Genomic DNA, 26,343 nt, shown 5'->3' with positions numbered 1-26,343 from the left:
GCACCTGTGGCTCAAGAAAGGCCCTCACCGACATCTCCACCCCAGAGCCACCCAGGCAGGAGAGGTCACCCCCACCCCCCACCTGAAGGAAGGTAGAAAGGAATCCTGAGGGTTGGGCTAGTCAGTGACAGCATTCATCTAGGACAGTCAGAGAAAAACCCAGAATGCAGCGGGAGCAGGACTGGGAGGGGGAGGGTCAAGCTCCCACGAAGGCTCCCTGGAGGAGGCAGTGCAAGCTGAGACCTTCCAGGCTGTGAGATCCCGGTAAGCAGCGTTCTAGAAGGCACACAGGCATTCCGGGCGAGAGGAGCGCTGTGTAGCAAAGGTGTGAAGGTAGAAACGCTCAAGGGAGACGCGAGGGGGGTAAGGTCTGGTCTGAGGTTGGGAAGAAGGGCAGGGGATGGTCTCCAGGCCAGGGCTCGCTGCCGGAGCATGCACACACTTTCCCCCGCGCAATAATGCAGGGAAAGTTGGCCCCTAGTCAGGAAAGGCCTTGGCGGGAGCAGAGAAGGCAGTGGGCCATTTTAAGTGGCCAGGGTCTGGCTCGGAAGAAACCTTTTTTTTTTTTTTTAAAGAAGGGATGGAGTGGGGGTGGTTGGGGGAGACTGTTTCCAGGAATCCCCAGCTCAGGGCTTTTGCAGGGTGTCTGGTCCGTAGCAGAGGTGAAGGTCAGACCCCTGATGACCTCCACCCCCTCCCCGCTACCTCTCTCCCCTCCCTGCTCAGGTTTCTCTCCAGCCATAGTTTACTTTTCTGGCAGATGGGGGGGGGGGGTAAGGAGGGCGCAGAGGAAGGACGTTTAGATTGGATGATAGCAGCTGGCTCGGGCGGGGGCGGGGGGGGAAAGCCTGGAGACGGCCGCGGCCCTGCCCCCGTCGCCGGGTGGGCTTCCGGACGCCGCGCCGCCCGGGGCCTCAGGCTACCCATCTGCGAATGGGGGCGGTGGGGCGAGGTGGGGATCTTCGCGACCCCGCTCTGCCGGCCGGGAGCGTCGGCCACCGCCGGAGCCGGGGCGGGGGGCGGGGCGGGGCGGGGCGGCGCCGGCGCCCGCGGGGGTCAGAGTCCGCAGCCAGGCCCCGCTCCGCGCCGCCGCCGCGCCGGGCCGGGCCGGGCCGGGCCGGGCTGGCGGCGGCGGAGGCGGCGCCTCCGGGGCGGGGCTGCCGGGCGGCCTGGCGGGAGGCCGGGCGTGCGTCAGCGCGGCGAGCCCCGGAGTTTTCCACTGACGAGGAGGGCGGAGCGGCGGGCGGGGCCGGCGCAGCCAGTCTCCCGCCGCCGCCGCCGCTGCCGGACGCGCAGAGCCGGGGCTGCGGGGCCGACGGCTGCCGGCCGAGCGCGCACGGGGTCGCGGCGCGGGGCGTCCCCGGCCGGGACGCGGGGGCGTCGGTGCCCGCCGAGCGCCCGGATCGCAGGTGAGCGCGCCGGGGCGACGGGCCTGGAGGGGAGGGGAGGGGAGGGGAGGGGGCGCCCGCGGGGGCGGGGCGGGGCGGGCTGCGCCCCCGCGCCCTGCCGGCTGCCCCCCGCCGCCCGGGGCCGGCGCCGGGGCGGGGAGGCCCGCGCCGGGCCGGCGTCCGGGGAGGGGGGCGGGGGGCGGGGGGCAGGTTTTCCGCTCCCTCCCCCGCGCCGCCGCCGGGACCCCGGGAGGCCGGGCCGGGCGCGGTGGCGGCGCCGAGGCGGGCGCGGGTGTCGGGGTGCGCGCGGCCCCTGGAGTTTCCCTCTGACCCAGTTGCCGAGAACTTTTCAGAAGTTCCTCGCTGGGCCGGAGCAGGTGACACTCGTCGCCTTCCTCCCCGGGCGCCCCGCCCCCCGCCCCGCTGCGGGCCGGCGGGGCCGGCGGGGCCGGCGGGGAGCCGAGGGGCGCGCGAGCCGGAGCGAGGCTCGTGAGTCACGGGCCCCGGCGGCGGGCGGCGGGCGGCGGGCGGAGGGGCCGCGCCGAGCGCTCACCTGTGAGTCGGTCGCCGTCGCGCGCAGAGGCCGCCGCCGTGAGTCACGGGCGCGGCCCCGCCGGACGCCCGCGGGCACACGTAGGCGCCCTCCCACGCGCTGCCGGCCCGCCCGGCCCCTCCTCGCGGTGCGCGGCCTCCCCCCGCGGGCCCTCCACGGCCCGCGCCCTCGACGCCCCCGCAGCCGCCGTCACACGCTTGGTCCCTCCGCGCCCCGCACAGCCGCACGCGCAGCCACTCCGCCGGCCCGGCCCGCCCCACCTCGGCTCCGAGGCCTCACGGTCCCGGTGCCCGCCGCCTCCGCTCACCCCCGGACCCTCGCCACCCCGCCTTCTCCGTCTCCACGTCCGAGGTCGCCGAGTCTATTCCCTCGTCCTCACCTAGCCCCGGCTCGGGGCCACCTAGTCACACCCCCCTAGGCCCGAGCCTGAGCCATCTTTTTAAAATGCAAATCTGGTGTTGTCACTCCCCACTTAAACCCGTCGGTGGCTTCCAGCGGCCTCAGCTAAAGCCTGCTCCGCCGCCCCGGCTCCCGACCCTGCCCCAGGATGCCCCTCCCCCTCCCCTTGCTGGCTCTCCCTCGCTCGCTGTGCCCCTCTGAACTCTTCCCACCTCCCTCCCTCCTGGAGACCGCTTTTACCCTCAGCCTTCCCCCTCCTGCCCCTCCCCCTGACCACCATCCCAGCACTCACCAAGGAGCATGCACGCTCCTTGCCGTTAAATTCAAAAGCTGCAAGAGTGCGGTCCTAGTGTGGGTCTTGCTCCCTGTGTGCCCAAGCGCCTGACAGTGCTTGGCATGTCACAGGAGCTCCGTCTTTGTTGAATGAATAAATGAATGGATGAATGAATGAATGAGAATGAAGAGGGAGGGCCTTGCTTAGGTGGAGGAAGCAGTGGCTGTCAGGTGCAATTTCCCTTCTGCAGGAGCAGTTGGCCTCCTGTAGCCAGCAAACATTTGGCACCTACCCAGTGCCAGGCCCTGGAGGCCAAGGCTGAGGAACTGCCCTCCCCTGGGATCACTTTCAGAGGGATGGGGGGATGGGGTGTACTAAGGCTTCCTGTCTGCCCTCTTTGTGCTCCCCAGGTTGTTTTGCTAGTCAATCCCAGTGGGGGCCAGGGGTACTCAGAGGTGTCCTTTCCTCCCAGGAAGTAGTTCCTGAGGGTCTGGGGCCACATGACTCCAGGTGTTGGGGGAACCTGGCCTGACCAAGGCCTGGGGCTCTGAGGTTAAAGGACACATTCTTCAGATCCCCCGAGGAGACTGCAGGCAGCTGAAGGTGCCCTCTCCCCAGTATCAGCCCAGGTGGGGGTGCTGGGGCATTGGGGTTGCTGAGCTACTGGAAGAGGTGACTTCCCAGAGGCCTTGAGATAGGCCCCTGACCCCCAAAGATGGTCCATTTTCCTGGTGCCCAGGGTGAGATGGCCTTCCCAGGATTCACAGCGTGGCCTGTGTGTAGATAGTTGTGGGTAGAAGAGTGGGGAAGTGTCACCCCCTCATCCTAAGCTGTCAGCTCCTCTGTGCAATGACAGGAGGGTGGCCTGATTCTCAGACACCCACCCCCACCCCCACCCCCACCCCAGGCAGATCCCGGAAGAAGCCTGGCTCTCTTTGATTCGGGCTGGGGCCTGTCTCTGGGGCTTCTCGGGGGGTGTGGTATTTCTGTCTGAGCCAGCTCCTGGGAATTGCTTTTCCTTCAGGACCCTAGGAGAGGGCCGGTGATGGCCCTGGGAGCAGAGCCACGGTTGGGATCCTTATTCCTGGGTAGCTGTTCAGGGCCCCTCCCCCCTCCTCTGACTCACTGTCTGACACTTTTCTTGGACTCTTTCACTATCTTTCATTCCTTCTTCTGACTTGGCCTGTCCTTGTCTCTGGCTGAGTCTTTTTCTCATCTTCTGCCTCTGCCTCTGTCGGCCTCTGGATTCCCAGGTGGTACAGGGAAGCGCCAGATCCAAGGGCTGCTCCTTCTCCCTCTACCCCAGAGGGGTGTTGGCGAAGAGATTGGGTCCTCATTACATCCTAGGTCTGCAGACCCTGCTAGGGGTTCATCACTAGAATCTGTAGCATGGCTGTCGCTTTCTTGGGGTCCCTGTTTTCCTGTCTGCAGCCTTGGAGCATATAATGACTTCACCTTCAGTTTCCGTTCTGTAGACATGCCCGAGGCAGAGCCAGGGTGTCTGGCTTAAATCTTCTTCCTTGGTATCTATTTGTTTACTTCTGGGGAACAGGGAGCCTCCTGAGATGCCTGTGTTGGCACCTGCCTGCAGTCTGGGCTTCTACTCTCAGAGTCGCCCCTCCTGTGGCTTAAACCCTCTGGTGGAGGCTTTAATTGACAGGATCAGGAGATCACACTGAGCAGTCACCCCCAGAGGTCCACCTCTGCTGGTATTGAGGTGCCTTCCCTGTGCCAGATTCTGTTCTAGGCATGGGTACTGAGTTGGCCAGGCAGTGAGGCCACAGCAAGACCTTGAGAGAAGGGCCCCGGTAGGGGAATCCCTGGGAGCCCAGAGAGGCATGGAGTCAGGAGTGAGGAGCGGGGGTTTCAGGGAGGCCCTCTTGGAAGTGACTATTAAGGGAGAGTAGGCTGGGTTCCAGCTTGTGCAAAGGCCAGGAGGCCGGCAGGTCATAGCAATTAGGGGAACTGCAAGTTCAGCTGGAATATAGTGAGGGGAGAATGGGGAGGCAGCAGCCAGGCCTGCTTCAGCCTCTCGTGGAATTCTAGGCTGGATCCTAAGGGCCGGCTTTCCTAAGCACGGGGGTGGCAGGCAGAGATGTGGTTTAGGAAGATCACTGTGACTGCAGGGGGATGGCAGGAGCAGAAGCAGGGAGTGTGGACAGTAGTGGTGGGGACAGAGACATAAGGATAATAGAGTGAAAACTGAAGGAGACATATATAAAATACATAAAGCATGTGAATCTTAGGTGTGCAGTTAGATGAATTTTCAGTTTTAGACATTCATGAAACCACCAGCCAGATCACCAGAGAGCTTTTCAAGAAACCCACCCGACCCGAGTGCCCCCCACCTCTCACCATCATTGTCCACAGTGTATATCAACACCCGCCCCCCCTCCGCCCGCCAATTCTGACTTGTGTCATCCCTGAATGGGTTTGCCTTTCCTTGAACTTCATTCACTTATATATTCTTGTGTCTGGCTTCTTTCATTCCACGGGACATCATTGAGATTCACATGTTGTTGTATCCGGAAGCTCCTTCAGAAGAGCTCCCAGCGTAGAATGACATGTTCACTCAGCACTTAGCACTGCGCTAAGAACTTGACATGTATTGATTTACGTACACACCCCCAACCCTATGAAGTTCTAAGACCTAGAATCAGAGACACAGGGAGCTTAATAAGGACCTTGACCAGGCTCAAACAGTCCAGCCATAGCCAAGCTAGGGTGCAATGCAAAGGCAGGCAGTCTGGTTCTGGAACCAAGGTTCTTCACAGTGTGCTGATGGCCTCCCCAGTGCCCACTGTGTCTGTGCCTAGCCTTGTGTGCATTAAGTGGGCTGGCATGTACTTGCAGGACTGGGGGGCCTGGATGTGGCTGGAGGGAGAGGGAGGGGATTGACAATGGCTGCAGGTTTCTGGCTTGAGTAACTGGGTGGGTGGCAGTGCCGTTACTAAGATAGGGAACACAGGAAGAGGAACAGATGGCACGGTGGGGGGGGGGGGTTGGTGGGGAACAGAGACAAGGGGTTCGATTTGGGGCCTCTGGAATTTTATGTTTCTAAGGGACGGCCAGGCAGAGATAAAAAGTGGGGATTGGGGTTTGGGCTTGTGATTCTGCATCCGCCACCCTGTAGACAGCATCTGGAGTTGGGAAAGGATGAGGTCTCCCTGCGGGGTTGGTAGGAGCAGAGTAAGTGGGTGTGGTTTGCCCACGGATGTTACTGTGTGTCTCTGTGGGTCTGCATGTGTGTGTATGTGTGTGCTTGGCTCTGGGGCATGAGTTCCCCCCTCTCCTGGGAGAGCCTGCAGGTCAGCTGGGAGCTGGGTTGTTTTTGTTTGTGGTTTGTGGGGGGTGCGGGTGCCAAGCCTGAGAAACTACCCGCTGAGAAGCCCCCGGAAGCACCTGTGCATTCTCTTCCAGGCCCCAGTGTGAAGGTTAGCAAGGAGGGGAGTTTCTCTTGCTTCTCTCTTGTCTGGGAAGAGGCCGTGCTTTGTGCTTCTGGAGACTTTTATCCAGTAAGTCCGCTGACCGCACACCCTTTAGGTCTGGGATCTAGAGACTTGCTAGTAGGCTTGGCAAGGGGGGAAGGGGTGTTTAGAAGGGACACCTGAGTAGGGGAGTTCTGCAGCCTTTTGGTTGGTTTTTCCTGTTCTCGTTTCCTGTGATGACAGTGGGGGAGGGGCTTCCCAGCCCTGGGGCCTCCGCACCGTTTCCCCTTCCTCCTGGTGACCTCCTGGGGACTGGGCCTGGGCCCTGCTGGACACCGAGAGACAAGGTAGCTCAGCCCTTAGAACTGCATCCTTTATCCTTTGGGGATTCCCAGGGATAGTTGAGGCCCGGCGGCGGGGGGGGGCGGGGGCAAGCTAGGGTGCAATGCAAAGTCCACTCCTCCTGGCCGAGGCCATCCGGGTTGTAGGAGGCTTTCAGCCCCCCAAAAGGGAGGCACAGTAAGCTCTGTGACAGGAGATAGCAGGACATCCTCTTGACCGATCAGTTTCACTAAGAGTTGTTGGTTTTTTGTTTGTTTTTCAAGGGGGAGAAAAATAATTTCCATAGGAAGTTAATTCAAACAAACAGGGTTAGATATTGGAGATGTAGAATTTTTAAGATCAAACAGGAGTTGTCAGAGAAACATGAAGCCCAGCCAGGCCTGGAGGCAGGGGACTTCTGTGGGGCGGGAGTTTCTGAGGGAAAGTCTGAGTGGCTCTGTCACAGGAGAGGAGGGGCTCCGGAAAGTCCTGTGTCTGGGAATCAGGGCCAGTGTCAAAGCCAGCCTGTTTCCCAGAGTACCCTGGTCAACCTGGCCCCAGAGAGACAGGAGGGGAGAGAGAGAGAGAGAGAGACAGACAGACTGTGTGTGTGTGTGCGCGCGTGCGTGCGCGCGCAGGCTGGTGTGTCTGTGGGTGTGCTGCGGGTTGGTGGTGGAGGAGGAGGAGGAGGAAGCAGAGCCTCCGTACATGGCTGTGCAGGCTGTGGCAGACGGCCTCACACACACAAAGGCACACAGATGCAAGCCGTGTGAATCACCCAGCCAGTGAGTCAGCCCCCAGGATTCCTGTCGGGGAATGAGCGAGGCCAGGCCGAGGTCTGTCAGTCCATCTGTTGGTCTGGTGTATGCGCGTGTGGAGGTGGGCCGTGGGAGGTGGTGGGGAAGGTTCCTGGTGGTGTCCTGGGAAGGCTCTTGCGCAGAGGTGGTGGGAGTCGGCAAGCGCCAGGATGAGGGTCTGGGCCTCAGTGCTCTGCCGGTGGCAAGAAGCCTCCTGGAGCTGTGCCCCCTGCACACAGAGAGCCGAGGGGGCCCAGGACTCCTGGGAGGGCCAGGGGGGAGTTGACCGCGGCCAAGCACCCACCGCCTGCCCTCAGGCCTGCCGCTCAGAGCTTTCTCCTTTCCATTCCAGGCTGCCAATGCCCAGACCCCAGAGTGCCCCCGGCACCACCATGACTGGGCCACTGAAGAGGAAGTTTGACCAGCTGGATGAGGACTCCTCCTCGCTCTGCTCCTCCTCCTCCTCTTTGTCTTCCCCGGGCCGCCGATCTTGCTCCTGCTCTCCCAGCTCTTCAGTCTCCCTGGCCTGGGACTCGGATGAGGAGGGCCCCTGGGATCACTTGCCCTTGCCTGCCCGTGACTTCTGTGGCTTCCGAAGTTTCACGCGTGAGTCCCCCTCCCCTGGGAGCCACCACACCCCTTCTTCCTTCCTGAAGATGAAATTGGGAGGCCCCTGACGAAGCTATTCTGGCCTCTGGAGGTCGTGTCCCCACCTTGGCCACTTCCTGTAACACAGGGGTCACTCGGGAATGCCCTCTGTCCAGAGGCACGTGGGCCCAGCTAGATTCACCTTTGACCTCAGGACTCCCTGCCTAGCTCCTCAGGGTGGCCCTGGGGCCCTCTGGCTCCAGCTCCTCCCTTATGTTCCAGTTTCGTTTCTCTAGCTTGCACACCTTGTCCTGCCAATTGAACCACTGGAGTCCCACGCCCCACACTTCTGCACTGTGGGGCCTGTCCAGCCAGTCCCTCTCCTGTCAAAATGCTGTTTGGCTTTGCCTGAACATAGTGGAAAAGTTTCTTCCCCAGTTATTTTTCAAGCTGGCGTCACTCTGATTTCAAAATGACCAAGACAGCCCTAAAGCAGTATTCTTCAACTTTGTTTTCCATTATCACTGCCCCCAACTCCATGGAGCCTTTGTTAGACATATTTTTCCTAATTACCCCTGCCATGACATTTTAATACCCTGGCTGTGGTGTCTTGTTTATGTAGTATATCTGTGTATCATCCATAGAAAAAAAGTACGATTTTTAGCACACAGGACCTGACAGTATGTTGACTAAACTGTGGGTTTATCTTGGCAAAATGAGAATGGCTTAATATTTATAAAATCCAATCGTAAAGTCTACCCAATGACTATGTCAGAGGAGGAAAAATATGAGAACCACTGTAGATGCTGAAAAATTTTGTTTTTAAGATTTTCTTTATTTATTCATGCGAGACACAGATTGAGAGGCAGAGACATTGGCAGAGGGAGAAGCAGGCTCCCTGTGGGGAACCTGATGTAGGACTCGATCCCAGGACCCCGGGATCACGACCTGAGCTGAAGACAGACACTCAAGCACAACATTTGATAAAATATAATGTTCCTTCTAGATAAGACCCTTGGTAAAATAGAGATAAGTAAATTCTATCCTAAGTGATGAAAAATATGTATCTCAACCCCAAAGTTGGCATTTTAATTGATGAGGAAATATTGGAAGCCATCCAACTAAGGAACAAGATAAAGATGCTGTCACCACTAATAGTTAACATTGCTTAGTAAGTGCTACCCAGTTCAGTTTGCAGTGAGAATAAGAATTCTATGTATTGGATCAGGACAGGCAAAATATTAAATTGAAATATATGCAATTGCCAATATTCATTTGTTTTATGGTAACTACTTACGGTTCAACCCAATAAAAAGTAATAGTATACCATTATTTATATAGAATATACCAAATGTGGGGATCCCTGGGTGGCTCAACGGTTTAGCACCTGCCTTTAGCCCAGGGCGTGATCCTGGAGTCCCCGGATCTGGATCAAGTCCCACATCAGGCTCCCTGCTTTGGAGCCTGCTTCTCCCTCTGCCTGTGTCTCTGCCTATCTCTCTCTGTCTCTCATGAATAAATAAAATCTTTAAAAATATATATACCAAATGCATAGCTTACTAATCAGTATGCAGTTCATAACTTAGAAAGGCAGTTCCAAATAACAGCCTTCTAAGCCTGTCACAAAGTGCAAGAAGCTATAAAGGAAAAAATCAATATATTTTAAATTTCATGGCCTTAGAAGTTATTTGGTAAAATGCCTCGAACAAAAATAAAAGACTAAAATATCTCAAAGATAAAATATTAGATGATCAGTGCCTTTAATATCATATATAAAGAGCTCCTACAAATCAATAAAAGAAAACTATAGAAAACTGCATAAGGAACCTATAAATGGCCAGTAAAGATGGGAAAGATGTTTAATCCCACAGATGCTGTCATTTGGATAGGTAAACAATGGTAAGCCTGTGTTGACCTAGGAATGGCATTCAAATTTACCATTCTGGCTCTAATCTCAGCCAGGCTAGCTCTTAAATTCAGATCCATTTCTTTTTCCGTGGTGGGAGGTCAGAGCGGGAAGTGTGAGGAGAGGCAATTGAGCGTCATCTTCCTGGAGGTTATGCAGTCCCTCATGGAGAACTAATGCCCTGCCCCTTCCCTCCCTGCCTTCCAGCCCTGTCCATCCTGAAGAGGGCTCCCCGGAAGCGTCCAGGCCGCGTAGCCTTCGATGGCATCACTGTCTTCTACTTTCCCCGGTGCCAAGGCTTCACCAGCGTGCCCAGCCGAGGTGGCTGCACTCTGGGTATGGCCCCCCGCCACACTGCCTGCCGCCGCTTCTCCTTGGCTGAATTTACACAGGAGCAAGCCCGGGCACGGCGTGAGAAGCTGCGCCTACGCTTGAAGGAGGAGAAGTTGGAGGCTCTACGGTGGAAGGTAGGGAGACCCCTCTGCAGAGCCTGTGCCTTGGGCCGGCTTCTGAAGGCCTAGCCTGGAGGGGCGGAGCTTTGGGGTGGGGGCCAGTTAGCTCACTATCTACGCATTTAGGGAAAGAGGCCCCTGGAGCCAGTATTGCTCCATCAGGGCCTGTTGCCTGGATTATCTGCAGATAGAGTGGGATGTGGAAGGGCCTGCGTTTGCTGTGGGGGCTGGGGGCGTGGTGCCTGATGTTGTCTGACCACACTGCAGGGGGATGTGGAATTGATGGGACATCAGGGGTCAGTGTGTTGGGCGGGCTGTGGGGGGGGGGGGGGGTTGTGCACAAACCAGGGAATGGCAGGAACAGGAGATATCTTTACAGATGCCCTGAGGGCGGTGTTCCTGGCCTGAGGGTTCACGTGGTATCCGTGGTGCCCAGCCCAGAGTAAGCATGCGGGGAGCATTTGTCAAGTGACTAATGGTTGTGGGGGCCAAGACCCTCACGTCCCTCCTCTCTCCCATGCACACAGTTCGCGGAGTCTGGGGTACCCGAGACAGAGGCCAGCCTGCCACTCACAGTGGACGCCATTGATGATGCCTCTGTAGAAGAGGACCTGGCTGTGGCCGTGGCAGGTGGCCGATTGGAGGAGATGACCTTCCTACAGCCCTACCCGGCCCGGCGGCGACGGGCTCTGCTGCGGGCTGCTGGTGTGCGGAGGATCGATCGCGAGGAGAGGCGGGAGCTGCAGGCCCTGCGCCAGTCCCGGGAGGACTGCGGCTGTCGCTGTGATCGGGTCTGTGACCCTGAGACCTGCAGCTGCAGTCTGGCAGGCATCAAGTGCCAGGTGTGGGCCGGGAAGGGGAGCTGGAACTCCAGGGCTCCTCCAGGCTCCGTGGGATCCCTGTTCTCACTCTGCTCTCTCTCTGCAGATGGACCACACTGCGTTCCCTTGCGGCTGCTGCAGGGAGGGCTGCGAGAACCCCAAGGGCCGCGTGGAATTCAATCAGGCCCGGGTGCAGACTCACTTCCTGCACACACTCACCCGCCTGCAGCTGGAGCAGGGGGCTGAGAGCCTGGGGGAGCTGGAGGCTCCTGCCCCGGGCAGCCCAGCCAGCCCCGCTGAGCAGGCCCTGGCTCCTGCTTTTCCTCTGGCCAAGCCCCCTGTGAGCAGTGAGCTGGGCGAGAACAGCTGTAGCAGCGACATGACCGACTCGTCCACAGCTTCGGGTATAAGTGAGGCCCCCAGCAGCACCACGCACACAGGCCTGCCTGGCCCTGGCTTCCAGCCTGACGTGGATGATGACAGCCTGGCCCGGGTCCTGAGTCTCAGTGACTCTGACCTAGGAGGAGAGGAGGAGGAGGAAGAGGAAGGGGGGGTGGGGGGCCTCGACAACCTCAGTTGCTTCCACCCCGCTGATATCTTTGGTACTGGTGACCCTGGTGGCCTGGCAGGCTGGACCCACAGCTATTCCAGCTCTAGCCTCACGTCGGGCATCCTGGATGAAAATGCCAACCTGGATGCCAGCTTCTTCCTAAACGGGGGCCTTGTGGGGTTGGGAGAAGGCAGCCTCCCTGGCACCTCGGTGCTGCCCAGCTCGGACGCTGGCCAGAGCGACTCTGTGGACCTCAGCTTGTCTTCCTGTGACTCCTTCGAGCTGCTCCAGGCCCTGCCGGACTATAGTCTGGGGCCTCACTACACCTCCCGGAAGGTGTCTGACAGCCTGGAAAACCTCGAGGCACCCTGCTTCCCCTTGCCTGCCTTTTCTCCACCAGGGGACGCTGGCGCTTGCTTCCTGGAGTCCATCATGGGCCTGCCTGACGCAGCTGCCGAGGCCCTGACTCCCTTCGTGGACAGCCAGCTGTTTGAGGATACTGCCCCCGCGCCTCTGGTGGGGCCAGTGCCTGTGTGAGGACAAGGGTACCTCCCGTGGTCCCGAGAGCCCCAAGAGCTGCCTTGTAGTAATAATGGGGACTCCCTGAGGTCTGTATGTTAAGGGTTTCCCTTTGGCTGGCTCATCCATGTGGGCACTCCTGATTTTTGTGCAACACTCTGGATTGATTTATTTATTTTTGTAACTTTCTGTGCTGAAGAGAGGGCGGGGAGGGGGCTTTCCTTTTCAGCCACTCGGCCCCCCACCCCCACCCCCCAAAGCCCATACAGTCTCTACTTCCACTTCCACGGTGTGTGCCAGGAACAGGAGGAAACAGGGCTCCTCTGGAGCTTTGCAGGCCCCTTTTTGGTCTTGTGTGACGTTCCTTAGCCCGAACAATACAAGGCTGAGATCAGCCACTTCTAATGGCTTCTCCTGCTACCCTGAGCCCCAGACCCACCCAGGTGGCTATATTTTCTGGACTGTGAAGACTATATAATTTATTTCCATAATTTATTTGGAGACTAGATGGCACAGGCTTCTCCCCTCTGGATGGGGGGCTGTGCTGGGGTCAGGGTGGGGCACAGACCCCTGTAAGGCCCTTTTGCCTTGTAGTCCCACAACCCTGCCCTGCCTGGGCTTTGGTATAAAGCAGGTGTGAACCTGGGCCCTATGTCTCGTGGGGCAGATGCCTGGCTCTTGGTGGGTGGCTGAGGACAGCATCGCGGTAGGGGGCTGGGCCAGACTGCCCAACCGTGACCAAAACCTGCTTCTGCCCCACACAGCCCCCTCTGCTTCCTGTCCTCTGCCTCCTCATCTTCCTCCCTGAAGGCCACAACCTTTACCTGGGCCAGTAATGTAGAAGGGAAGCAGGAGGCCCAGAGAGGGCAAGGGGCTAACCTCGGGGCCCGCAGCATGCCCCTGACTACTATCTCAGGGCTTTTTGGGCACTGCCTGCCTGCCTGGGCCACCTGCCCATGCTCTAAGGTCAGTTGGCTGGGGTGAGGGGTAGCCCCTTTGCAGCTCCTATGCCCTTCATTTGCTGGGGTTGAGTTTTGCATCCTTATTTCTGTATCGTCCTTGAGTGTTAGAACTATAATTTATTCATTTTTCTCTATGTCTGTGCCAAGAAGCCCAGGCTCTGGGCCTACCTTCTTGCCCAGGAGGCCTTGCCAGCCTGTGTGCTTGTGGGAACACCTTGTATGTGAGCTTACAGGTACCAATAAAGAGGCTCTATTTTTAACAGTGCGGCCTGCACTTTGAGGAGTTGGGAGATCGGGGTGGGGGGTACACCTTCAGGAGGTAGCAAGGAGGGAGGGGGGATAGGCCCTGTGGGGCAGTGTGGACATTGAGGCTATGTTGGGGTAGGAGTGGGGGGCACAGCACAGTGGGCCTCCTTCCATGCAGCCTGGTCACATTGGAGACAGGAAGCCAGCTGGGAGGTTGGCACCCCAGGTGGAGCCGGTTTCCCTCTCCCGGAACCCCTGTCTCCAGTGGTCACCTAGGATGGTGGGGAGCAGCAGGGCAGTCTCCACGGAGACAGGGCTATCTGCTTAGGCTATTCCTGACTTGGTGACACTGAGCTGGGTGGGGCCTGACCCTGAGGGCAGGGTCCCCCCAGTCAGGGGCAGGCACCAGGATGTGGCTGGTGGAGGCCTTGTGTGGGGCTGAGCAGCTGAGGGCCCTGGGGACCAGAGCTGTAGGACCTCCTCCATCTGGGCCAGCCAGACCCGTCCGACCTGTCCCTGGCAGCCTTGTGGCCCGCAGGCCAGAGGAGCAAGCCACACCCTGCCCTGGGGAGTCCCAGCCAGGGCCTGAGGAGCAAGGTCCTTTCTCCCTTAGGAATAATGATTTCTAAGTGCTGGAAGTGAGGACCAAACAAGACCAGATTTGAGTCTCTTTCTCACTCTAATGCTGGGCCTTTTGCTCTGTGCTGGGCTCCCCTTATTTCATCTCAGTGGCTTACTGGGTAAGAGTATGGACTCAGAGTGCCAGGTTCAAATCCCAGCTCTTCTACTACCAGCAGAGGTGACTTAGGCAAATCACTTCCTGTCTACTACTACTGTGTCTTTATGTCCTCAGTACTGTGCAAATAATAATGCTGCTCGCCTCATAAGCTCGTTTAGTTCGCACATACGAGTGCCTGGGGTGTGTAAGCCTCGCGTGCATGTTTGTAACTTCGTTTTGTTTTCATATTTCTGCCTCTACTTCTACATTTTATTCTTTATCAGTTCTGACACTCTTTGGGTGTCTGTCTCTTGCCTCTGGACATGCATGGACATGGCCACCTGGCCATGAGAGGACCCATAGCGTGGAGCCTGACCTATGGTGGGCAGCCTGTTCCTGTAACCAGCTTAGCCAGGGACAGCCTTAGGCTTCTCAGGGTGGAGTGTCCTGGTACATTCAGTTGTCCTGTCTCCCCTCTTGCTGGTCCCTGGGAAGCCTCTTGCAGAGATTGCTTCAGCAAGCATGATTCAAACTCTGGGTCTCTCCAAGGGCTCTGAGGCCCTGCTTTGATTAGCCTGGGATTCTGGGCAGCAGCCCCTGGAGGCTCCAGTTCCCTGGCTGGAAGCCCCCATTGGCTCCTAACCCATGGACAGCCTGTGGCTGGACCGAACCTGCTGGCTTCCCTTCTAAGGCAACAGTATCACTTCCTGGCTTTTTTTTTTTCTTTTTAGATAAATGAAGACAATTTAAGTTTTACACCAATAAAAATGTGATTAATGTACAATCCTTTACAGCATCATTCTCCATACAGACAAACCTGTCTCCCAACAACCCGCCCCAAGAAACCAGATTGTAAAGCAGATGCTAGTAAAGGGACTGGTTTCCCATACTACCACCTTTCGGTGGTAGTCACCCGGAGAAAGCATTCCAGATTATTGACTCAGACCAAGAGGCCATGCATATGATCAACAGGATATTATAAAAACAAGGCTCAGCTATCACTAAGGACAATTTTTTTTTTTTTTTGGTTTTATTTATTTATGAGGCAGAGGGAGAAGCAGGCTCCTGCAGGGAGCCTGATGTGGGACTCAATCCCAGGACCCTGGGATCACACCTGGAGCCGAAGGCAGACAACCACTGAGCCTCCAGGTGCCCCAATTCTGTCTGTTCTAAAAGCATCCTCTACCTGTTCAGTTTCCAAACTAGTCACTGGACCACGTCTCTTGAAAATTTTGCCATAGCTGCATTCCACTCATAGTATTTCGCTTTATATCAATTTTATCAATATGCTTAAAAATTAGAACCATTCTGAGTAACAGCACTCATGAATTCATGAGGTCATCATGCTAGTTACTTTTATTTAAAGATGATATTTAAACACCTAGTTATTAAACTTTAAAATATTTGCTCTCTATCATCAACCGGGATTTGTATCATGGTTTGGGAACATGCAGATCGAGTCTAATTTCCTGCTACAGAGGGGGACACAGCCCGAAGAGCAGAAGGTCTTGGGAAATTTATACTCCTGAGTTCCTTTCTCTAAGGCCAGACTGGCCCATTATTGCCATCGTGAAAAACAAGGAGACAGGTGTTGGGAGCTGCAGCAAGAGTGGCCTTCGTCACCCTCTTCCCAGTTACAAGTGACATAATTCATCTAATTAGGGACTACTGCTTTCATCCCCCAAGGTGCTGAAAGGGCTTCTGGAGGATAAATTTGTCAGTGTCTTTTATGAAATCTGAAGATGGAACTATTTTTTCTTGGGCCGTATTTTCCTGTACCAGGCATGGGTAATTGATTGTGTCCCAAACCAGTGAGGACCAGCAGAGGCCAGCTGAGGACTTGGGGAGGCAACAAAATGTATGGACAGTGAGCCAATGGCCCTCACAACCTGCAGGATGGTGGTCTCCCTCACCCAGAGCCTCAGTGAGGACCTTTTGAGCTGGTCCTCCTCTCTGTGCCACAGCCCAGCAGGATGGTGTGGGCAGGGAGTAGGGAGGGAGGAGCAGCTGCTTCTTGAGCTCTGGGAGTCTAGAGACCAGATAGGAGAGGGGAGGGAGGGCAGCCCCGGTGGCATAGCGATTTAATGCAGCCTGGGGTGTGATCCTGGAGACCCGGGCGGGCTTCCTGTATAGAGCCTGCTTCTCCCTCTGCCTGTGTCTCTGTCTCTGAATAAATAAAATCTTTAAAAAAAAAAAAGAGAGAGGGGAGGCATTTATAAACTGACATAACAATATTAAAATAGCTGTAGGAAATTTTTAAGGGCCACCTCTTAGTTCCCCTCTGCTCCCTTGAAGAGCTTGGAATAAAAATGCAGCCCAAAAGAAGGTGCTCTGAGCCCAGCATAGGCAAGGCCAATTGCTAACTTCTTTCTCAGAGCAAATTGCTTCTTGTGCCTTAAAAACAAAGCTTTGGGATGCCCCTTAGACGAGATGAGGCGCGATTCAAATAAACCACACACATTACAGAAATGGGTAAGAATATGTCATTTTTTGAATCTCTTTTCCACTGACCCACTTCCTGACCCTTCCATGAAACCTGCGTAGGTTGATGGCTTCCACCTGCCCTGACTCCCACTGACCACAGCTATGGCCTCAGAGACCCTCGGGCCTTTTCCAAAATTTCTTCTCTGATTTTGGGGTAGTTAGGATGCTCTCTGAGGACCTGGAATGGAGAAAGGAAGTGTGTGCAGCATCAGGCCAGGGGTGCCTGTCTCAGTACCAGGACCAGGCCACTGCACCAAGGTCCACCCCCCACCCCCCAGTGTCTCACAGTGCCTTACAATGGCTTACATTGTGGCAGACTTCAATGGCCTCCACAAATCTCTTGTCCTTCAAGTAGTTGAAAGCGAGCTTGAAGCCTGTCAAGGGGAGCACAGGGCACACAGACAGTGGTACCCTAATGGCCCAAGAGCCAGGGTGCTGGTCCTCGTGCCCAGCACCCTCCTCTCCCATGTGCACCTTGGCCGGTTGCCTTACCAATAGCGGGGTTGGCATGATGACTGTACTTCCAGGCCAGTTCGTAGTTGGTGGCTGCGTCTTTGTAGGACTGCTCCTTCTCCATGATGAAGCCCATGTACTCATAGGCCTTGTAGCAGGACTGCAGGGAAAGTCACACCCGGTCCCAGCACAGGGGAGAACCCGTGGGGGGCAAAGGAGGGTGATGAACCGCATTAACCCAAACCTCTCAAGGAATCCAGCAGCATCTCCCACCTTTGCGAGGGGTCAACCGTGCACCCCCTCCCGGCTACCCTGACCCCCTGCATGACCCCTTTCCAGGTCTGACCCCCAGGCTCCTTGATTTCTTGAACCCTTCCTATCTCTCTCTCCCATCTCATATTCCCCTCTCAAGTCGGCCGGACCCTGTGCGCCTCCTCTTGCCTTGTCCCCCCCCCCATTTCCACTGGGCCCCAGCTTGTCTGGGCCCCCTTCTGTCCCGCCTCTTCTCATTGGGTTCCAACCCGCATTTCCTCTGCCCTGACATCCCCGCCTCCCCCACGGCCGCGGTGGGGCCCCTGCCTTGTTGTATTGCAGGCAGCTCCGCAGCAGCTCCGAAGCCAGGTCGAATTTGCCGCCCTGGCAGTAAATGTCAGCCAGCAGGAGCCAGCCCTTCTCCAGGTCCTCGGCGTTGGCCAGCGCCCACGGGGCCTTGGCCAGACGCTTCAGCTGCACGCGCGCCTTGGGGACCTGATTCAGCAGCACGTAGGCCTGCGCCACGGCCAGCAGGGCGGAGACGCTGTCCTGCGCGGGAAGCGGGGAAGCGGGCGTGGGCGCGTGCCCCGGCCCCGCCTCGCCCCCCGGCCCGCCCGCCCGCCGCGCGCACCTCGGTCTGCGCCATCTGGACGAAGGTGTGCAGCGCCGCCTCCACGTTGGCCTTCTCCCGGGTGGCCAGCAGGCAGAGGCTCTGCAGCAGCCGCAGCTGGGTCTGGCCCGCGGCCGAGTGCGGGTAGGACTCCCGCAGCAGCTTCTCGGCCGTGCGCACCCCGTGCTGCTCCGAGTCCCTCCTGTGGGTGGAGCTGCGGGCGTCGGTCGGAAGGGACGGGCAGCCGCCGCGGCCTGCCCCCCTTTCCCTGGGTGCTGCCCCTGCCCCGCCCTCCCACCCCCGACACCCGCCGGGGCCTACTTGCTCTCAGCCACCGGGTTCTCAAAAACCTCTCCGCCCACGACCTGGTTGTCCGGGTTCAGACAGATCTGCACCATGTAGTAGGTGGCACTCTGGCCCCAAGTGCTGTCCTTGCGCGCTTTGTTTAGGAACTTCAGTGCGTCGTTGGGTTGCCCTATGTGCCTGTAGTGGAGCAGAGACATACCAAGCACCAGGGAGGGAAACTGAGGCCCTGGGAGAGCAGGGACACGCCGCAGGGCTGCTCCCCTGCCTCCCTGATCTGCGAGCTGAATTTCTGTGGAAACCCAGCGTTTCTGTTAAGAAGGACCACACCCTCCCACCCACCCCCACCAGCCCGGGGCCATTGCAGAACTGCGCAACACCCCCCACCTGCCCCCCGACTCACCAGCAGTAGATGCCTCTGCAGTAGTTGAAGCCTGGCTCTAAAGGAACGCGGCTGGACATCCTCTTGGCCAAGTCAAAGAAGGCAGGGGCATCTTCAAGTCTGCCACTTCTCCACAGCAGATCAATTAGTTTATTCAATATCAAAAAATTGTCTAAAATAAGAGAGCAGAAATCTCCAGGCTGTGAATAGCCTATAGCTACGTCCAGTTGGGTGCCGTGGGCTGGCAGGGAGAAGCCAGGGAACCAGCAGACACAGAGCTTTGGGACTGAAAGGGGACATCCCAGTAGCTTCAATGTCTCCACTGGTCTCCAGAGTTGAGAGGATAACAATAATCATACTGAAAATCAGTAATAATAGCAGCTAACACTCACAGAGTAACCTAGCATGAAGCGCTTTGACCTAGATATTAACTACATAACAAGGTGCTTGTTTTTCCCATTTCACAGATGAGGAAACTAAGACACAAAGAAGTGATCTGCCAAAGGTTACACAGCTGGTAAGTAGAAGGGCAAGAGTTAGGTGGAGTCTGACTCCAGGAACTGCACTCCTGACACGTGCAGTCGGTGGGCCTCTGCAGAGCTGGCTGGGGGCCTGCAGGGGCTCTACTGAGCCTTGGGTGTGGCCCCTGCCCCCAGCAGGTAGTAGGGGTAGTTTGATACTGCAGTGAGGGGGAATATAGCTCCCTATCAGGGAGAATTTCCAGCCACCTCCGGGTGATGTGACCTCAGAAGCAGGCCACGCCCAGTCCAGGGGCTGTGATGTGGGGACAGACAGGCTCTCCTGGGTTCAGTGCCAAGCGCTGCCCGGCCTGAGACCAGGAACTGGCCCCTCAGACTTGGGAAGGGCCAGCATGTTCCATCGGGGCTTTATCAGTTTCCTGCCTCTCCGGGAACAATCAGAGAGGAAGGGGCTTCCTCTGCCCAGTCAGGAAGGAGGGGAGGGGGCCCATCCTTGGGGAGAGCAGCCCTTGCAGGGCGGGGTACTGAAGCAGGCCATCTCAGTGGGCAGTCTTCATGCAGGCAGTTACCTGGCGCTTTCTCCAGGACTTGCTGGTAGAGATTGACGGCAGCTTCGTATTTCTGTTTTCTAAACATCAGTTCAGCCATCATCTATCAGAAAACACACAGTGCTCCAGAGTTCCGGACAGCAGTTCACATGGGCATGGTGGGGAGGGGGGGTGAGGATGCAGATAAGTAGGGAAAAGTAGGAAAGGACTTCCAGGGTAGCCTCTCTGGGCACTGGGAGAAACAGCCACAGGAGGAGCCCAGAGGGTAGAACCTGCCTGGGGTTGGGGCAGGGCTGGGGTGAGGACAGAAGCGAGAAGATAAGCCCAGGGGTAGACCCCAGTGGGACCCTTTGACAGCCATCAGAGGCAGCCTCTCCACCCATGTTTGAGAACTGCCAGCCACAGGCAGTGGAGGCAGAATGAGGGCCGCCCCCCCCTCTTCTGTGGAGTGGCCCTGGCATTTGTCTGGGTGTTATGGAGGAGAGAAGCCAGACAGGAGAGGGTTTTTGCCACACACTTCTTTAAACCCAGGAACCTGTTCCACCCTTGCCTTCACCAAGTGTGGGTGTGGTTTCCTCTGGAGTGAATCAACCTCATAGCCTCTCCTTGGGTTGGCTCAGGAGGCTGGGATGTTGCCCCCTGCTGCCAGCCCACCCCTCCCATGTGGAGGGCAGCAGGCCCAGTGCTCAGTCCCCTCCACCCGGCAGCCCCTGCCCTGGGGGTGGGTCAGCCAGGCATCTGAGTTAGGGGGTGGGAAAGCAGCGCCTCTGTGATCCTGGGGACCTGGGGAAGGCAGGGAGAAGGTTCTGTGGCCCCATACCACTGAGGCAGACTCGTGGTTCTCCTCAGTCTGCAGGATGATGGCACAGTGCTGCTCACACAAGTCCAGGTGCCCCTGGAGCATGTAGAGCTTCGCCAGCTCCAGCACCACCTGAGACAAGACCAGATATAATCAAAGAGTGAACATGGTGGGAAAACTCAGATTGCTGTCTCACTCTTTCATAATCTATTTCTATTAGTTCTGCCTTCAGAATATGTCTCTAGCCAGCCCCTTTCCCCCACCAATATTACAATCATACCATGTGTTTTACTAACTAACCTCTGAAGCTTGGGGTCTGGGTCACTCGCACTTACCCTTCGGTTTGGCTCTGACCTAACTTCCTCTGGGCCAACTTCTGAGCCCCAGACTCTGGGGCAGGTACCTATATTCTGAGTTCCCACAGTGGGCAGGCCCACATGTGGGCATGGAGCATGGAGAACTGGAACCACAAATGTGCTCATCTGTCCCCCTGCCTGAGGCAGTCTACGGGCAAGGGCAGGTCTTGGCCCACGGTCTCTGAGGCCTAGCACTGTGCCTGGCACATATGAGACATCTGTTAAGTGAGTGCATGTTGAATGAATGAATTGAATGAATGAATGGCTCTGCCACTAAGCTCTTCTTGCGCTCTCCTAGTGTAGGCTCCAGCCACCATCGCCTCATCTGGGTCATGCCACCCTTACGACTCTTAAATCTCCTTGGGGAGACTGTCCCCTGGCAGTCACAGCTCTGTGGCCCCACCTCACAGGGGCCCTGAAAATGCCAAACTGACATGACTTTCGGCAGCGTCTTCCCCACTCCACCTCCCACAAGTCACTTTTGCAAGTGAAGCTTTCCAGCCTTGTCCAAGGGCTGTGATGGCTGAGGGCCCGGGGGTCAGCTGGAGCAGGCTCCCCACACCGGGGGTCCTAGGGCCCTACATCTGCAGCTCCTCAGGGAGGTACAGGGAAGGACCTGGCCTCTGCCCTTGTGAGGGGACTCTGTAAGGCTCTGGCTCGGAGGACCCCACCTTATTGTCAGTGGGCGAGTAGACGAGGGCATCCTTGTAGGACTGCACTGCCTTGGCAAACTGCTTCTCTGCCAGATAGTGCTCCCCAAATTGGACACAGATGGAGGCTGCCAGTTGCTTCTGGGAGGGGATCATCTCTGGCTGCTCCAGTGGAACACGCTTCAGTATCCGAGACTGGAGCTCCATGGCCTTGGGAAACCAATAAACTTGGGATCAGAAACTCAGAGCCCAATGTGCTAGGCCTCAGGCCAATTGACAAAAAATCTCTACTTTTTGGACCCGTGGCCGGGTCAGCAGATTATCAGAAAGGGCATCTCAAGTGCCCTTGAACCAATCTGGGTCACTCCAGACAGGCCAGGCCACTGCTATGTACCCAAGAGGCAAGCTGGCTCTGCCTCTGGGGCAGGAGTAGAAACAAAGGCACCCAAACAAAAACCCTATTGTACTGTACTTGTTTCCCTTTTTCCATCATGCCCTGATACTTACCGTGTCTAATTTGCTCTGGCGGTCCTAAAGGTAGAACATGCACACAGTAGGTGCTCAGAGCAGGCTGGATTTTAAGAGATGCATTTGTTCTGAATACTGCCCCACTGGGAGTTTGAGGCAGCCTCCGCACATATTTTCCACAGCATAAAATGATCAAGTGAGTAACCAGGGAGCACGGGAACAAGAGGAATTGATGATGCCACGGTTAAGTTTTGGGCTTTCTGTGTGGGAATCCAGTGGAAACCAAAGGAATAAATCGTCTCGAGCAGTCAGACAGTGGGCTTTCCTGCTATTACTGAGGAATGCCCCCCCCCCCCCCCCCCCCCCCCCCCCCGCCCCGGAACAAGTGGCAGGCCACACCCTTGCTAGAAAGAACAAGGAAGGTATGGGTAAGAATGGCCAGGAAGTGCCCCATCAAGGCAGCTTAATGGGGAAAGAGCTTCTTCGGCCAGAGCAGGTCAGACCTGGTTCAAATCTCAGCTCCGCCACTTACTAAGAGTGTGACTTTGGGCACATTTTTTAACCTCCTGGAGCCTTATCTGTGAAATAGAAATGTCACAGTGCTTCCCTCAAATGGCTATGGTGAGAATTAATAAGAAAGCAAAAAGCCTAATACAGCACTACCGTAGAGCATCAATGCTCGGGAGCTACTGGCTTTATCCAGTATTGTCACCACAGCATCCTTGTGGACAAGGGCACCTTCTTATGCCCTGCCTTCTCCAGCCTAGCCCAGCCAGGCAGCCTTAGGGCACTTTGGTGGATCATCAAAGAAGAGCACAGTGCAGGAATAAATGGAAGGCAGAGGTCTGAGGTAACCCAGGTCCTCTTTTGAGTGCCAGCCCTGGAGCCTTCCAGACCTGCAGTCCTCGCCTTCCCTTTTATAGCTCCTGTCAGGAAATGGCAGATAAAGAGCTGGAGTCTGTTGTCTCTTGTCAATTACCTTGTTCAAAGTTTCCATCACATCTTCTTTTTTATGACTCTTATAAACCTTTGCCAGCAAGAGCAAGTACTTGACATCGTTCATCATGGATGGGATGTCTTTGACTGCAAAATGGAAACTCAAATAAATCAGTGTTCTGGAGCCCCTGGGAAGCTGGGGATGGGCGAGGGAGGGAGGGGCCTGGGCTCAGGACCCCTGCATCATTCTATCATTCTGCAGGAGAAGAGAGTGCAGGTGTGGGGACGGGGGCCAGTATGCTGGGGAAGTGACTTTAGGACGTGACCTCACCAGAGTCATGTTCCAGTGCCTGTTTCAAAACTTTTTCTGCCTTGTTGAACTTCTTTAACTTCAGGAGCAATTCAGCCAGACTACAGCACAGAAAGTCCTGCCCACTGATCTTCTGGGCAGCCTCATAATAATTAATTGCCTTTAGGTGAACAAGAAATGTGGCATTGGGTCTGGTTCTACCTTGGAAGGGCCGCATGCTGTGTTCCCCACAGCGGCCGGCCACCACACCTGCGTGTCCCTCCAGGACACAGAAGCCTGAGATGAAAAGGCCCTCCCAGCTGGCAGGGAGCTCAAGCTGAGCAGGTGTGTGTGTGTGTGTGTGTGTGTGTGTGTGTGTGTGTGTGTGTGGCAAGGGTAGGGCTGAGGGGGTGGGGGGGTGGAGGTGAGTGGCTTCAGAATTCTCTCCTTGGTACCTCATTCAGCAGGGAGCTAGGGTGGAAATGCAGCTCCCATCCAGACCCTCTCACCCACACACCCTCCTCTCTCTTCCCTGCTAGGCTGCCCCCCCCCCCATCCCAACCTTGCCTGACCTTGGTGTACTGGTGGGTCTTCACATAGGCTTGCCCAATCCTGCTGACCAGGGAAGCATCATGTGGGTTCTTTCTATAGGCCTCGTCATAAACTTCCAGGGCCTTCTCAGGCTGGTGGGGAAAGTGTCCAGAGGTTTCTCTCTCTCTCTCTCTCTGCTCCCACTGGAGACATGAGATTGAGGGGCTGCTTGGCAAGGCCATGAAGCTTTCACTCACCTCCTGAATGTTCATGAAAGCATCACCCAGTAGCAGGCTGGTGTGGGGACCAGGCAGATGTTCACAGAGCTCCCTGCAAAAGTAACCAAAAACTTAGCTCAGACCTATGCATCCTTCATGTTTCTGAACCCATCTCCTTCTCTTCTTTCCCACTAATACATTCATCCATTCATTCCTTTATCACTCAATAGTTATTGGAATCCCACTGTGCATGAGGCACTGGGCTAGCTACCTTAGTCTAGGCGCTCATCTGTTTTCTGGAGCATGCCAGAGCTTCTGCCCTTCCCTCTGGCCTCCACTTCTAACACTGTAGACTTCTCTGCATATGCAGGCATCTGCTTTTTCTAAAACTCCAATCTGACCACGTCACTCCACTCTATTGGTTTCCCACTGCTCTTGGCTTCGCCTCCTTCACCCTGGCACACCAGCACTGCATCCCACTGGGATTGCCTAGACAGAGTTTGTTTGAGGGAGGGGCTGGGAAGATATTTTTGAGGCCTCGATGTCAAATCGTAAAGACAGGGCTTCTAATCCCAGCTCTTCAGCATCCTGCTCCTCACATTGGCCACATCAAGGCACTAGACATTTCTTCAAGGAGAGGCAGATTCAGGGGCCAGGGCAGGAGTGCAAATGAGAGGCCACACAGGACAGGCAAGCAGGACAGATTCAGTTCTCTGTCTTCAGAACTCAGCAATGAGCTGGCCTGATTAACTTATCACATACACAGTTGGAGGATGTGGCCTGGAGGTCCAGGTGGAAAAAACACAACCTTCAGGGAGGAAATACTCCCTAAAACACTGCTGGAAATGGAGCTGTCAGGGGGTCACCGCCTGGGGCTTACCGGTAGCAGCTGATGTAGAGCCGGGTGTCTTTGCGGGTCTGCAGGTAGATATTGGCCATCTTCTCCTTGGCTTCCGTGTACCAGGGCTGCTTGGGTGTGATGTTCCTCAGCATGCTCAGTGCCATGTCCACGTTCCCCTTGCTCAGGGCCAAGTCCACGTTGGCAATAGTGATGCGGATCTCCTCTGGTGTGCCACTGAACTCATTGATGGCATCCTGCATGACCTTGGTGGCCTCGTGCTAGGACACAGGAACCCAAAAGACCTGTTAGCTGTCACAACAGGTGGCCTGAAGACCCTTGGAACCTCTTGGAGGAGACCTAAAGTGATCCCTTTTCCCACTTCTGCCCCCAGAGAGAAATGAAACACACACACACAGCCAGAAGTAGTCCTGCTACATGGAAGCCAAGGATAGGATGGCTCACAATCACCTGCGGAGAGGCTCCAATGGCAGAAAGGAGAGAGCCCTTCAATGCCCACAACCACTGTTCCTGGGAGGGGGGCGGAGGAGGGACAGGTACCCAAATAGCTGGCGGTACAGAAACCCTCAACAGCAAGAACTGGCCTATTCCTTAGCATCTCAATGTCTGTTGGTGATTCCTTCCTGTTGGAGACCTATGGACACATCTCCTTGTACTTTCCTGCTTTTGATCAAAGATATGCTTATTTATCTATTTAAAGATTTTATTTATTTGAGAGAGCGAGTGCATACGCATGTGCGTGCATGTGCTTGTCCAGGAACAAGGGGCGGGGCAGAGGGAGGAGGAAGCTGGCACCGAGCTGAGGCTTGAGATCATGACCTGAGCCGAAGGCAGGCATTTAACCGACTGAGCCACCCAGGTACCCTGAAGGTTAATATTACAGTATTTGGCACATAAAAGTCTATTTGGATTATTTTTTTCATTATATTTGTACCCTAGATTATTTTAACAAAGTTATTCTCTTTCCCCATTTTGGTGTTTTTTTGACTTGGATCCAGCCTTACCAAATGTTTCTTCCTCAACCTCTGCTTTGTTTGCTTGGTATGTTTGTATCATCTTTTTACTTTCATTCTGGGTCCTTTGGTGTTTGAAACCTAGACAGTAGGGGTTCCTTTTGTTGTTGGTTTAAGTCACTCTTATTCTTTTATGTAATAGGCACATTATTTCATTTACAATTTTATTAATACAGATTCTCGGGTTTTCTGCCAACTTGTTTTTCCATTTTTTTCTTGTTGTTTTCATTTGTATATGCTGCTGTGTTTGGCTTTATTTCTGCCCTTATGTGTGGTCCTGCTTTCTTAACTCTTGATTAATGTGGTGGAAATCGTCTAAGTTCTAGCAAGAATCATCTTCTATCAAGAAACATTTTTGGTAAAAAATTTTTTTTCACTCTATAAAGATGGAAAAAATTGGCTGCTTATAGTAACCCCACCTTCCCTTCACAGCCTCCTCCCTGAATTTTTTATGGGATACTATTTTTATTTTGACTTTAATAATAATTTTTATTTGAAGAACTTAGCAATTATGCTGGCTTTGAGTTGAAACGACTATAATTATTTCAATATAATTATATTTATATTTATTTAGGTTAGTTCTATGTGTCCTTTTAGAGCTTAAATTTTTTTCCCACTTATAAAAACTTTATTTTGTGTTTTGGTTCTCTGGATTATATCGACAAGTAGGTTTTCAAAAAAGTTTAGGGGTGCCTGGGCAGCCAGTTGCTTAAGCATCTGCCTTCAACTCAGGTCATGATCCTGGGGTCCTGGGATAGAGCCCCACATTGGGCCCCCTCCTCAGCGGAGAG

At 55.6% G+C, this 26,343-nt stretch overlaps 2 protein-coding genes across 6 annotated transcripts in view; one reads left to right on the top strand and one right to left on the bottom strand.

The window, feature by feature from the left end:
- Window positions 1-152: 152 nt before the first annotated feature.
- CSRNP1 (cysteine and serine rich nuclear protein 1) lies at window positions 153-13,218 on the top strand. 5 transcript variants are annotated; one of them, XM_041734506.1, is made up of 5 exons: window positions 153-264; window positions 7,513-7,766; window positions 9,862-10,121; window positions 10,634-10,948; window positions 11,034-13,218. In XM_041734506.1, the coding sequence occupies exons 2-5, from the start codon at window positions 7,520-7,522 to the stop codon at window positions 12,012-12,014; spliced, it is 1,803 nt and encodes a 600-aa protein (XP_041590440.1). In that variant the 5' UTR covers window positions 153-264; window positions 7,513-7,519; the 3' UTR covers window positions 12,015-13,218. The 5 variants fall into 5 exon arrangements, with proteins under 5 accessions (XP_041590440.1, XP_041590441.1, XP_041590442.1 ...); XM_041734507.1 differs by having other exon boundaries at window positions 234-363; XM_041734508.1 differs by having other exon boundaries at window positions 242-325.
- Window positions 13,219-16,391: 3,173 nt separating this feature from the next.
- The window catches only part of TTC21A (tetratricopeptide repeat domain 21A), a 32,330-nt gene continuing 22,378 nt past the window's right edge, over window positions 16,392-26,343 (bottom strand). The window contains exons 15-29 of the mRNA XM_041733778.1: window positions 24,561-24,799; window positions 23,720-23,792; window positions 23,504-23,614; window positions 22,974-23,112; window positions 22,686-22,789; window positions 21,260-21,448; window positions 20,254-20,364; window positions 19,455-19,536; window positions 18,428-18,578; window positions 18,043-18,204; window positions 17,743-17,923; window positions 17,439-17,660; window positions 16,899-17,019; window positions 16,713-16,780; window positions 16,392-16,584 (exon numbers count right to left, since the gene is read on the bottom strand). Coding sequence (XP_041589712.1) covers window positions 16,507-16,584; window positions 16,713-16,780; window positions 16,899-17,019; window positions 17,439-17,660; window positions 17,743-17,923; window positions 18,043-18,204; window positions 18,428-18,578; window positions 19,455-19,536; window positions 20,254-20,364; window positions 21,260-21,448; window positions 22,686-22,789; window positions 22,974-23,112; window positions 23,504-23,614; window positions 23,720-23,792; window positions 24,561-24,799 — 2,031 coding nt within the window. The 3' untranslated portion in view covers window positions 16,392-16,506. The remainder of the gene's footprint in view (window positions 16,585-16,712; window positions 16,781-16,898; window positions 17,020-17,438; window positions 17,661-17,742; window positions 17,924-18,042; window positions 18,205-18,427; window positions 18,579-19,454; window positions 19,537-20,253; window positions 20,365-21,259; window positions 21,449-22,685; window positions 22,790-22,973; window positions 23,113-23,503; window positions 23,615-23,719; window positions 23,793-24,560; window positions 24,800-26,343) is intronic.

The sequence above is a fragment of the Vulpes lagopus genome, chromosome 19, assembly GCF_018345385.1.
Source record: "Vulpes lagopus strain Blue_001 chromosome 19, ASM1834538v1, whole genome shotgun sequence".
Taxonomy (NCBI): domain Eukaryota; kingdom Metazoa; phylum Chordata; class Mammalia; order Carnivora; family Canidae; genus Vulpes; species Vulpes lagopus.
Note: the sequence above shows the minus strand (reverse complement) of the source record. Positions and strands in the feature narration are given on the sequence as shown.